Source organism: Hylobates moloch, unplaced genomic scaffold (assembly GCF_009828535.3).
Source record: "Hylobates moloch isolate HMO894 unplaced genomic scaffold, HMol_V3 SCAFFOLD_2, whole genome shotgun sequence".
Taxonomy (NCBI): domain Eukaryota; kingdom Metazoa; phylum Chordata; class Mammalia; order Primates; family Hylobatidae; genus Hylobates; species Hylobates moloch.
The window spans coordinates 85,010,059-85,024,473 of record NW_026652277.1 but is presented as its reverse complement, the minus strand read 5'-3'; the positions used below and the strand labels follow the sequence as shown (position 1 = coordinate 85,024,473).

The 14,415-nt window shown below is 35.3% G+C and overlaps 1 protein-coding gene across 2 annotated transcripts in view; it reads right to left on the bottom strand.

Annotated features, from left to right (window-relative positions):
- Window positions 1-6,477: 6,477 nt before the first annotated feature.
- PHIP (pleckstrin homology domain interacting protein) overlaps window positions 6,478-14,415 on the bottom strand; it is a 139,859-nt gene continuing 131,921 nt past the window's right edge. For both annotated transcript variants that reach the window (XM_032152804.2, XM_032152794.2), the window contains exon 40: window positions 6,478-13,368. In XM_032152804.2, coding sequence (XP_032008695.1) covers window positions 12,731-13,368 — 638 coding nt within the window. In that variant the 3' untranslated portion in view covers window positions 6,478-12,730. The remainder of the gene's footprint in view (window positions 13,369-14,415) is intronic.

The window sequence follows — 14,415 nt, the reverse complement described above, 5'->3', positions numbered from 1 at the left end:
GCTGATAAGCAACTTCAGCCAAGTCTCAGCGTACAAAATCAATGTGCAAAAATCACAAGCATTCTTATACACCAATAACAGACAAACAGAGAGCCAAATCATGAGTGAACTCGCATTTACAATTGCTTCAAAGCGAATAAAATACCTAAGAATCCAACTTACAAGGGATGTGAAGGACATCTTCAGGGAGAACTGCAAACCACTGCTCAATGAATGAAATAAAAGAGGATACAAACAAATGGAAGAACATTCCATTATCATGGGTAGGAAGAATCAATATCATGAAAACCACCATACTGCCCAAGGTAATTTATAGATTCAATGCCATCCCCATCAAGCTACCAATGACTTTCTTCACAGAATTGGAAAAAACTACTTTAAAGTTCATATGGAACCAAAAAAGAGCCTTTATTGCCAAGTCAATCCTAAGCCAAAAGAACAAAGCTGGAGGCATCACGCTACCTGACTTCAAACTATACTATAAGGCTACAGTAACCAAAATAGCATGGTACTGGTGCCAAAACAGAGATATAGACCAATGGAAACAGAACAGAGCCCTCAGAAATAACACCACATATCTACAACCATCTGATCTTTGACAAACCTGACAAAAACAAGAAATGGGGAAACGATTCCCTATTTAATAAATGGTGCTGGAAAAACTGGCTAGCCACATGTAGAAAGCTGAAACTGGATTCCTTCCTTACACCTTATATAAAAATTAGTTCAAGATGGATTAAAGACTTAAATGTTACACCTAAAACCGTAAAAACCTTAGAAGAAAACCTAGGCAATACCATTCAGGACATAGGCATGGGCAAGGACTTCATGTCTAAAACACCAAAAGCAATGGCAACAAAAGCCAAAATTGACAAATGGGAACTACTTAAACTAAAGAGCTTCTGCACAGCAAAAGAAACTACCATCAGAATGAACAGGCATCCCACAGAATGGGAGAAAATTTTTGAAATCTACTCATCTGACAAAGGGCTAATATCCAGAATCTACAAAGGACTCAAACAAATTTACAAGAAAAAAAAACAAACAACACCATCCAACAAGTGGGCAAAGGATATGAACAGACACTTCTCAAAAGAAGACATTTATGCAGCCAAAAAACACAGGAAAAAATGCTCATCATCACTGGCCATCAGAGAAATGCAAATCAAAACCACAATGAGATACCATCTCATACCACTTAGAATGGTGATCATTAAAAAGTCAGGAAACAACAGGTGCTGGAGAGGATGTGGAGAAATAGGAACACTTTTACACTGCTGGTGGGACTGTAAACTAGTTCAACCATTGTGAAAGTCAGTGTGGCGATTCCTCAGGGATCTAGAACTAGAAATACCATTTGACCCAGCCATCCCATTACTGGGTATATACCCAAAGGATTATAAATCATGCTGCTATAAAGACACATGCACACATATGTTTATTGCGGCACTATTCACAATAGCAAAGACTTGGAACCAACCCAAATGTCCAACAACGATAGACTGGATTAAGAAAATGTGGCACATATACACCATGGAATACTATGCAGCCATAAAAAATGATGAGTTCATGTCCTTTGTAGGGACATGGATGAACCTGGAAACCATCATTCTCAGTAAACTATCGCAAGGACAAAAAACCAAACACTGCATGTTCTCACTCATAGGTGGGAATTGAACAATGAGAACTCATGGACACAGGAAGGGGAACACCACACACCAGGGCCTGTCTTGGGCTGGGGGCAGGGGGGAGGGATAGCATTAGGAGATATACCTAATGCTAAATGATGAGTTAATGGGTGCAGCACACCAACATGGCACATGTATACATATGTAACAAACTTGTACATTGTGGATGTGTACCCTAAAACTTAAAGTATAATTTAAAAAAAATCCACAAGCAAAAAAACCAACAATCTCATTCAAAAAATGACAAAAGACCTGAAGGGACACTTCTCAAATAAAGACATACAAGTGACCAACAAGCATATGAAAAAATGCTCAACATCACCAATCATTAGAGGAATGCAAATCAAAACCACAATGAAATACCATCTCCCACCAGTAGAATAGTTACTATTAAAAAGTCAAAACACAACAGATTCTGGCAAGGCTGCAGAGAAAAGGAAACATACACTGCTGCTGGTAGGAATGTAAATTACTTCAACCCCTGTGGAAAGCAATTTGGAGAGTTCACAAGGATTTAAGAACAGAACTACTATTCAACTCAGTAATCCTATCACTAGGTACATTCCCAATGGAATATAAATCATTCTGTCATAAAGATATATGCACATATATGTTCATCACAGCAGTATTCATAACAGCAAAAAGATGGAATCAACCTAGATGCCCATCACTGGTGGACTGGATAAAGACAATGTGGTACATATACACCATGGAATACTATGCAGCCATAATAAAGAACAAAATTATGTCCTTTGCAGCAACGTGGATGTACCTCAAGACCGTTATTCCAGGCAAATTAACACAGGAACAGAAAACCAAATACTGTGTGTTCTTACTTGTAAGTGGAAAATAAACACTGATTAAACATGGGCACAAAGAAGGAATAATAGACACTGGGACCTACTTAAGGGTGGAGGGTGGGAGGAGGGTGAAGATAAAAAAATGCTCAACATTAGTAATCATCAGTGAAATGCAAATCACAATCACAATTAGATAACATCTCACACCAGTCAGAATGGCTATTACTAAAGTCAAAAAACAACATTTCTGGTAAGGCTGCAAAGAAAAGGGAAGCTTATACACCGTTTGCAGGAATGTAAATTAGTTCAGCCCCTGTGGAAGGAGTTTGGAGATTTTCCAAAGAACTTAAAACAGAACTACCATTTGATCCAGCAATCCCATTTCTGGGTATATATCCAAAAGAAAATCATTCTACTAAAAGACACATGCACTCGTATCTTCATCACGGCACTATTTGTTTTAAATTTTTTATTTTAATTTTTCTGGGTACGTGGTAGGTGTATATATTTATGGGATACATGAGATGTTTTGATACAGACTTGAAATGTGTAATAATCACATCATGTGAAATGGGGTATCCATCTCCTTAAGTATCCTTTGTGTCACAAATTATCCAAGTATACACTTTAAGGAATTTAAAAATGTACAATTAAGTTATTATTGACTATAGTCACCCTGTTGTGCTATCAAATACTAGGTCTTATTCATTGTTTCAATTTTTTCGTACCCCTTAACCATCCCCACCTCCCCGACACCCTCCCACTACATTTCTCAGCCTCTGACAACCATCCTCTACTCCCTGTCTCCATGAATTCAACTGTTTTTATTTTTAGATCTGACAAATGAGTAAGAACATGTGATGTTTGTCTTTCTGTGCCTGGCTTATTTCCCTTAACATAATGACCTCAGTTCCATCTATGTTGGTGCAAATGACAGGATCTTATTCTTTTGTATGGCCGAATAGTCCTCCATTGTGTATATGTACCACATTTTGTTATCCATTCATCTGTTGATGGACACTTAGGTTCCTTCCAAATCTTGGCTACTGTGAACAGTGCTGCAATAAACACGGAAGTTCAGGTATCTCTTGGATATACTGATTTCCTTTCTTTTTGGGTGTATACCCAGCAGTCAGATTGCTGGATCATATGGTAGCTCGATTTTCAGTTTTCTGAGGAACCTCCAAACTATTCTCCATAGTGGTTATACTAATTTACATTCCCACCAACAGTGTATGCGATTTCCTTTTCTCCACATCCTCGCCAACATTTGTTACTGCCTGTCTTTTGGATAAAAGCCATTTTGACTGGGGTGAGATGATATCCCATTGTAGTTTTGATTTGCATTTCTCTGTTGATCAGTGATATTGAGCACTTTTCATATGCCTGATTGCCATTTGCTGCTTTATTAACTAAGTTTATGTAGTATTTAAATTCTTTGTTGTCATTTCAACAATGTTCACAGCATCTTCACCAAAAGTAGATATAATCCCAAGAAACTTTGCTCATCCATAAGAAGCAACTCCTTAGCCATTCAAATTTTATCACGAGATTGCAGCAATTCAGTCACAGCTTTAGGCTCCACTTTCCAATTCTAGTTCTCAAGCTATTTCCATGTCTGCAGTGACTTCCTCCACTGAATTCTTGAACCCTCAGAATCATCCATGTGGGTTGGAATCAACTTCCTCCAAATTCCTGTTAAGGTCGCTATTTTGATCTCCAATGAATCACGAACGTTCTTAATGGCGTCTATAATGGTGAATTCTTTCCAGGTTTTCAGTGTACTTTGACCAGATTCCTCAGAGGAATCTCTGGAAGCTATAGCCTTACAACATGTATTTCTTTTCATTTCTTTTTTTTTTTTTTTTTTTTTTTTTTTGATTTGGAGTTTCGCTGTTGTTTCCCAGGCTGAAGTGCAATGGTGCACTCTCGGCTCACTGCAACTTCTGCCTCCCGGGTTCAAGCAATTCTCCTGCCTCAGCCTCCTGAGTAGGTGGGATTACAGGCACACACCACTAAGCCTGGCTAATTTTTGTATTTTTAGTAGAGACGGGGTTTCACCACGTTGGCCAGGCTGGTCTTGAACTCCTGACCTCAGGTGATCCACCCACCTTGGACTCCCAAAGTGCTGGGATTACAAGCGTGAGCCACTCTGCTTGGCCTACAACATGTATTTCTTAAATAACAAGACTTGAAAATCAAAATTACTCCTTGATCTGTGAGGTGCAGGACGGATGTTGTGTTAGCAGGCATGAAGGCAACACTAATCACCTTGCACCTTGCCATCAGAGTTCTTGGGTGACCAGGTTGGCAATGAGCAGTAGTGTTTTCAAAGGTATCTTTTTTTAAAATTTTTTTTCTGGAAAGTAAGTCTTAACAATGGACTTAAAATATTCAGTAAACCATGCTATAAACAGATGGGCTGTCATGCAGGCTTTGTTGTTCCATTGACAGAGCATGGTAGGATAGATTTAATATAATTCTTAAGGGCCCTAGAATTTTTGGAATGGTGAGGAAGCACTGGCTTCATCTCAACACCAGATGCATTAGCCCCCAGTGAGAGCCTGTCCTTTGAAGCTAGGCATTGACTTATCTCTAGCTATGAAAGTCCTAGATTGGTCCTTCTACCAATATAAGGATGTTTCATCTGCACTGAAAATTTGTACAGATTTTCATCAATAATATTAGCTAAATCATCTGGATAACTTGCTTCTTCATCAGCACCCTCTTGCACTTTTATTAGAGATGGCTTCTTTTCTTAAACATCATGAACCAGGCCGGATGTGATGGCTCATGCCTGTAATCCCAACACTTTGGGAGGCTGAGGCGGGCAGATCACGAGGTCAGGAGTTTGAGCCTGGCCACCATGGCGAACCCCTTCTCTTCTTAAAATACAAAAATACAAAAATTAGCCAGGCACGTGTGTGTGGGTGGAGTCTTCAGGTTTTCCAAATATAAGATAATATCGTCTGCAAACAAGAATAATTTGACTTATTCCTTTCCAATTTTGATGCCCTTTATTTCCTTTCCTTGTCTAATTGCTCTAGCCAGGACTTTCAGTACTATGTTGAATAGCAGGAGGCTGAGGCAGGACAATCGCTTGAACCCAGGAGGTGGAGGTTTCAGTGAGCTGAGATCGCACCTTTGCACTCCAGCCTGGGCAACGAGAGCAAAACTCTGTCTCAAAAAAATACAAAAACAAAACGAAAAACCATCACGAACCAATCTCTGCTAGCTTCCAACTTTTTTTTTTTTTTTTTGGCAGCTTTCTTACCTCTCTCACCTTTACAGAATTGAAGAGCTTTAATGGCCTTCTCTGGATTAGGTTTTGGCTTCAGGAAATATTGTGGCTGATTTGATCTCCTATCCAGACCACTGCACCTTTCTCCTTATCAACCATAAGGTTGCTTTGCTTTCTTATCATTCATATGTTCACTGAAGTGGCATGCTTAACTTCAATGACTTTTCCTTTGCTTACACAACTTGGCTGTTTGGCACAATAGTTTCAGCTTTCAGCCTCTCTTGGCTTTTGACATGCCTTTTTCACTAAGCTTCATCATAGCTAGCTTTTGATGAAATTGAGAGACTTGAGACTCTTCTATTCACTTGAACACTCAGAGGCCACGGTAGGGTAACTAATTGGTTTAATTTCAGTATTGGTGTATCTGAGGGAATAGAAGTCCCAAAAAGGGGGGGGGGGGGGAATAGCCATTTATTGGAACAGTCAGAACACACAGAACATGTATTAACTATCTTATATGGGTGTGGTTTGTGGCACCTCAAAACAATTACAGTGGTAACATAAATGACTACTGCTCCCAGATCACCATGGACAGACAGAATGAGATTTCAAAAGTTGGAAATATTGCAATTACCAAAATGTGACACATGAAGTTATCACCTGCTGTTGGAAAAATGGTACTGACAGCCTTGCTGGATGCACGGTTACCAGTTATCTGCAAAGTGCAATAATGCAAAGCACAATAAAATAAAGTGTGCCTGTACTTCTTTTTATTAGTAAACATGTATTTTTAAAGCAATTCACAATTTATAGCAATACAATAGTGTGTTGCGAAAACATTAAAAGTCCTTCTTCTAAGGGTTCAGAAAACCTCACACTTACAACAAACAGGTCATGGCCGCAAGACACAGCTTGTCTGGAAGCTACACATTAAATGATGTACTCTATTTAGGGACTAAATATAAAAGCCAAGGTTGAGCCATGAATACAGAGGACAGTATACAAATGAGATTATCACCACTGGCTATTTGAACAGAATTAGACCTCACAGATAATTTAATCAACTTTTAAAACTTTACAGATGAGGAAAATGAAGCTGAGATAATACTTTGCTGGGGTTCCTCTACTTCCTGTCAGGAATGAAAGTCAAATTCCCATTTCCTAACTCCAGGCCAGTTCATTACACTGTGCTGCCAGTATGTCTAACCAATTAGGTAGAAAGGTATTTCACTGAATGACTTCCACCATTCTTTTCCCAAAGGCTAATCAGTAAGTGGTAAATGTGTTAAATTTACCACACATTGATTACAAACACAAAGTACTATATTGCAAGCAACAGAGGTTTTGTGGTCTTTAATCTTATTTCCGTTAAATCCTGGGGAATCTTGGGTCATAAAATTGGTATTATTACAAAAGAGAAACGAGTAGAGTGGTTGCTGAAAGTTAATTTTTCTTGGCTGGTTCTTCTAAGTATATACTAGGTATTGTTATTAGCAGACTTCATAAAGAAAAGGTTATCTGGAATTTTTTTTACCTGCCTTCCTCAACTTATACAAAATCATTTTAACAAAACATCTTAGGGAGAAATTAACACAAAATTACAAATCACTCCATGTGCTTAATTTGAATTGTTATGGCCTTATGTATTCATATCTAATGGTCTTCATGCTAAAGTTGGGATTCTTAGTTAAGTCAATAAAAATGCATGCCAATCTGACAAAATTTCTAGGAAAACTACAATAACCTTCTTTCCCTTTCATCATTCCTTTTTTCCCAGAAATTGCACATTTTTGAGAAAATATTTATGCAAAGTGTTCCACTGAAATGTATCTCTTACAAAAGTATCTGAATATTGAAGTATTTATCACTCATCACAGTAACTTACTCATGGTAAGAAATCAATAAAATTGTTTTATTAAATGTGCACATAAAAAGGCATGTAAGTTTTTGACCTTCAGTTGTTTTGGAATTAAATTACATTTCGGCACCCAAAAATCTTTTAACTGACAGTTTTCACACTTTGCAAAACACACAGGGCACTGGAAACTCTAATGAACCAGCATTTACATAATGGTATCTGCCATATGACCACTTTGGTAAGCAGCTTGTTGAGATTATGTACTAAGTGCTTTATGTGTTGCCAAAAAAACTTTAAAAAGCAAATAATAAATCATCAGGCTCTACAAAATAGCTTAGAAAAACAAGTTTTCTATTTATTTAAAAATAAGTTTGTAGTTACTACATTGCAGGGACAGGTATTCTTACACATACATTCTAGTTTGTATAAAAGGATTCAAAGAATTATGCATCAAAACTAACATAGAAAGTGTCCACGTAACAGTAAAGAAAGGTCCAATCAGTATGTACAAAAAGAAAGGGCACTGCTATTCTGGTGTGAAACTGCTGTTTATGATACTCCAGGTTTGGAAGGAAAAAAACAAACTTCAATAAAGCTAAATAATTAATTTGTTTTAAAACTCTGTGTTACTTATTACATACAACAGATCTGCTTGTGTTTAAACATTGTTTTCTGTACAAAATAAGCATAATCTTAATTTGAAAATGTGTCAGTTTCAACTTTCACCCTCTAGGTCAGTTACTTTTTAAAAATTGAGCTACATTCTACACATGTCTAAATATCCTGTGACAGGATTTAAGTTTTCTAAAAGATCTTCAGTAAGACCCCTGTCTTCTTGCAGTTTTAATATGGTCCAAAAATGTAACTTTGTATTGTCTCATGTTATAGTCTACCATTGTGACTAATCAACACACACAATCTTAAAGTAACCAGCATGTGTGCATCTGCCTTATATGCATGTACTATATTCCATCTTGAACCTATTTTATTGGCTCCTTGAATTGTAGAAACTCAGCCATGCACTAAGTATTTGGTCTGTGCCATAAGGTTAATTTCCTGATAATTTTTATCTGCATTAAAAAAGTATTTCAATACAGAGCTATCAAAACTAAAAATAGTATCTATTTATAGCTCATCTTTTCTACTCACTGTTTTACTGCAGTGTGTACAAGGTTCATCTCTGGAGCGCCAAAAGTGGTACTTACAGTCTTCTGACTCAACTTGACCTTTTCTTGGGTACTATACATAGTTCATAATGACTTTTCATTTGGAGCGCTTTGCTCAGTATAATTAACAAAAATAGTTTCTTAGTAAATGTAATATTAATTTTAGTTCAGATCACTTGGAAATTAGGGGAACTACGGGAAACTGCAAGGGTAGAAGCAAAGAAAAGTGGATTTTTCAAATTTTAATGGGAAAATAAATTCTTGCCTAAGTGTAACAAAACCACTGCTCAACCTGTTATGTTAGAAATACTTTTTAGGTTAATAGGAGTAATCAGATGATAAAACGACTTCCCCTATTACGACTTTTAAAATCATGTAACTCCTGCATATAAGCAGAACACTTACAGCCCTTTAATCACTCAAGTATCTTGGTCCTTTCAACCTACTCAAAAATATATTTCAGGTCATGAAAACATTCAGAATACATCTGTTTTCACTAGACAGAAAACTGAAAAAGTCACTTCTAGCTGACATTTGAGAGAGATATACAGTAGGTATATAAGTATAAAATGGAATGTCAGAATTGAAGTAAACATTGTTAACTGGAGAAATTAATTTATATTACAAATCGTATCTGAAAACATGTAAATGCTGCTAACATATAAGATAAAAATATTTGAATACATTTCTTAAAATGTCTGATTCATCTACTGCACTGCAGATGAGGGACAACTCTAGATGTTAACATATATGCTGCACAAAGATATTTTCTCTGATTACTGTATCTTAAGTAATTCATTTCCAAGTGATAACTAAATTTAGTCAATCCCAAGTCTCAGATGTTACCTAATCCAGCTCACAAATATCCCACACACTTATTTACTTGGATTGGAGGAAGACAGTTTTATAATAATGCCAGCAGTCTTTAAATTTGTAGTGAAGTTGTGCAATAAAAACAATTGAAATAAGGCCAAAAAATCTTTAGTTTATAATACATGCAGAAAATAGTTCAATGCCACTACAGCAGGTCACAAAGGATAAAATTTTAAAAAGCTATATATCTATTGCCCAGGACTGTGAGTCTCTGATTAGACTGAATATTTAAACTAATGCTCCACTTCAACTTTTCATCTGGGACTTGAGAATGTTGGAGTTGAGGGAAAGAATATTAGGGTTGGGTACTTAGAAATACCTAAATTGGTTTACACTTTCCATGCATGTAACAGTTATATTTCTGAACTTTCAGTAAATTGGAGATATTTTTATTGCTTACCTAAGACAACTGCCAACACTTCTTTCTGGCCTATCAACAGTACATACATAGTGTTACTGCCTCAAAGAGGATTATTTTCCCAAGTGGTAAAGAAAACAAAAATATGGTGATGACTTAAATTTCTTAATTCAACTTCTGCAATGCATAGAAGCTAAATTATAAAAATATAAAATCTAAATATATTGGTATTACTAATACATGTTTAAGTGTTTCGGTTACAAAGAATCTGATCCAAGTTACTGTGCTTTACTAAGAAACCAGTGTCTAATAATGTCCAAATAAGGTCATAAATATACAGTGTCTGTAGAACAGGAATAATACATTTACGTGTTATAGGAAAGATGGTAAATACTCATTTCTTTGCTCAAGGGTTGGAATTAACACATACACTGCACTAGAGGTATATTCCACTCTAAGACTGTGTACGCTCTTCCTTTTTCTGTACACAACTTAAAACTGTACATTTTTACAAAAATTGGTTTTATAGCCTATTATTTTTTTAACAATGCAGATAACATCAGGAAATTACATATTTCAAATAGATTGCCTTCAAAAACAACTAATTAATGACAAATTTCAAACATACACTATTATTTTCAAGAATGGTGTAACTGAAAGACTCATTTTTCTATATAATCAAGCCATCCATTTCTGCATTATGAAGAGTTTAACTACTGAATTTTAATTTTATAGTTAAATATATTTGTTAGAAAAAAATAAATATACAAAAAATCTGAAAAATTTGAAATTATTTTTCAACTGCAAAATCTCAGCAATGCAGTCAAGATCTGGAAAATGGTTTACTTAATTTCACAGGAGAATTTCTGTACAAATTTAGTTACAAATGATCTAAAAAGCCCAAATGTATCACTTTTCATTCTTCATGACAGTTAAATGGCAGCTAATATTTATCCTTATCAGAAATAATTATGTAATGTATTTTGCCAAGGTTCAATTGCAGACTTTATTTTTCTACATCAGGGTCATGCTGATACATATTTTCCCCATCCTCACTTTTTAAAAATGTAGTATCTGAAAATTTTGATTACATTTTTGTACCATACCAGTCCTCAGAAAATACTACATTCTTTAATTTTTTTTTAAAAATGGACAGTAATTTTTAAACAATAGAAATGGTAAGTATGTTGGTTTTTAAGGTATAAAATAACTAACTGTACCATAAACAAATAAATAACTGCTTTCCTTTTCCATAGCAGTACATATAGCAATACATTCTCCTAAGTCATATAGTTATCATTTACAATAGACAACTTAATTTTACTAATGATGCAAAAAATAATAGAATACAAGGCACAATCATTAAATGGAGTTTTTCTTTAGGGTGTATATTGACATACCAGCATGATAAGGATACCGTAAAAAGTGCAGAAAAAACACAATGTGCAATGAGACCACTGTATAAAACATGATTGCATAAAAAGTGATTTGGCCTATTTTAACCTTTAATAATTGAAAATAACCAATTTCCCCCTTAAAATTAAACTATAAAGTATGACATTTTAAAATTATTTTTATTCTACTGCTATCTAAAAAATCCTGAAAAAAGAATTTATACCTGGGTAATAGTATATAAGTATGTGTTTGTATATATATTTAATTATACCCATTTATCAATATATACACATACACACACAGACACGTTTCTTTGTAAGTCATTTTAGGCTATTAGATATGTCTAAAGTTTAGAAATGACATTAATCCAGATCAACAAGTAAACATCAAATCCCATACCTTTTTTCCTGTATTTTCCTTGAATCCTTTAACCACTTAAACATTTCCTCTAGAACATCTCTGTCAAAGGACCCACCAGTGCATTATTTTCTATTAGTACCAAAAAAAGATATATCTCAGCATAACTCTTTAATAACTTGCTCTTTAGAATATATAGCCTTTCCAATATTGAAAAGTGTATGCTGTCCTGACAGTCAAAAACAGGCTTTCCACTGCACTGATTCTCAGTCTTTGGCACAATAAACAGAGATTGAGTGATATAAGAATCAAGGTCTGAAAAATTAGACAGTCAAATGTTTTCCAATGTGGATATGTTTCCCTTCATCAGTACATTTTCTCTTAAGTTTGGCAGAAATGGAATAAAGCAAAAGCCTCCTCTAGATACTTTGTAGATGGACATTCTGTAATTAAAATTAAACTGTTTAGGGTATCAAATGGTGGAAATTTTATATTTATCTTTTAGAGGAAACATTTCTTAATTCACTGCTACTCTGTATAACATCTATCTTTTAGGGGCATGACTTGTATCAATAGAAATGTACCTTGCTTGGTCAAAAATAATTCATTTTAACATGAAATGCTCTATCGCTAGGAATACTATGCTCCTAAAGAGTGTAGCAGAACTGTCTTTTCTATAAATAAATCAGGAATTCATTATAGATCAATTTCTTTCGTTTCAAACAGTGAATGAAATGAATGTGAAAATGCATAACCTATCTAAGGGCAATAAATAGCAAACATTTAAAATATATATGTATATATTTATATATATATATTCATTTAAAGAAGTGAAGTGTCTTGTAAGTTTGTTTTTTGTTTTTTGTTTTTTTTGCAAATCAAATCATAACATTCCCTACTCCACTGCAGCAGCAAGGAAGCAGAAGCCTTAGTTCTACTTATTCCTTAACTGTACCTGCTTTATAGATTTTGAAGTAAAATATTTTGGTACAAGTTACCAACCAATTAAATTAGCTTTTGCTTTTTCAGTCAACTTTCGGACTCGCCCTCTACTAGAAGTTCCAAAAGTTAAAGAGGTGTCTTCGAACAACAGCTGCCTTTGCTCCTCTTCAGAGTCATCCTCATTATAGAAAGCTGTCCTTCGACCTTGATTTCTAGTTCTCATGTGGGGTTCAGAGCCTTTGAGTTCTTCAAACTCTTCTTCCTCATCTATAGGATCATCTATCTTTTTTCGGTTACTTCTCCTTAACACTTTGACACTTGCAGGGACTAGGAGATCTGAATCTAGTTTTTGTGTCTTCATCTTCCTTTTGGGTTTTCTACCTCCACGATTCTTTTTCTGTAACAAATCTTCCTTTACATTATTAGTTTCAGAAAGAAAATTGCATGTTGAAGAAGGAAGTACTTCATCTCTGATGGGATGCACATTATTTTGCTCTAAATCTTCTGGCTTTGCATACTGTAGCTTTTTGGGCTTTCTACCCCTTTTCTTGTGTATAATTTCACCACTATTGGTATTAACTTCTACTTTAGGTTTCCTTCCAGGTCCCCTCTTCACAAGTTTTGATGGCTGTCCTCCATGGCCATTTACTTGAATGGTTCCTGGTACAAGAGCATTGTTCTTACAATCTCCTAAAAGGGAACAACAGTACACTTAATATACGGAGTTTCTTTTTTTGTTTGACTCTCAAACTTGTCAATAAGGCCCCATTGGTATACTTATATGTAATGATATAATGACATAATCCAAATTATTTTATTAAAATGACAAAAAAGAACCTAGAAAACACTAATAGTTCAATGATCTTATTTTCTAATTAAAAGAGACAGATTCTTAATGATCTCACGAGGGAAGTAAAGCTCATAGAAAACAAGTAACTTATCTAAGTTAACATTGTGATTGATTATAAAGCTGGGATGACCAAAGGTTTCTTATTTCTAACTTAGAAGTAAGTTACTCTTGGTCAAAAACTTTGTTCTTAGAACTGTTTAAAGAGGATTTAAAAACAACTAAATGGCAGTTTTCATAGGCTTTGAAAAGTCCTATCTCCTTGTGTAATAAATGTCAAATTACTACAATCCTAGGAAATACTGACTATATATATATCAATCAAAATCACTATGTGTGCCACCATTATCATGATTAAGATCCCACTGTAACAAACTCCACGATAAAAGGTCATTATGCTTCATAAAACAAGAGAGAAAATGCTGGCAATCAAATTCTAAACCTGAAGGATCTGGAGATGATGAATTACCTTTCTGTTGTAGAAAAAAATGCTATAACTTAGATAAAGGAAAAATATGCCACAGGAACTATCAGTAACTAACTCTCTTTCCCTTCAAATTTCTGACATGTTTTTATTTGATATGGTAGGTGACTTGCAATGCTCTATTTTTGAGGAAATTCATAGATGGAAACTGCTTTTAAAGAGAATACATCTTCATAAGAGCATTTTTGGTCACAGGTTGGAACTGTACTTTGTAAATAAGAAAATCATGGTTGGTCGGGTGCAGTGGCTCATGATTATAATTCCAGCACTCTGGGAGGCCAAAGTGGGCGGATCACCTGAGGTCAGGAGTTCGAGACCAGCCTGGCCAACATGGCGAAACCCCCTCTCTACTAAAAGTACAAAAAGTAGCTGGGCGTGGTGGTGGGTGCCTGTAATCCCAGCTACT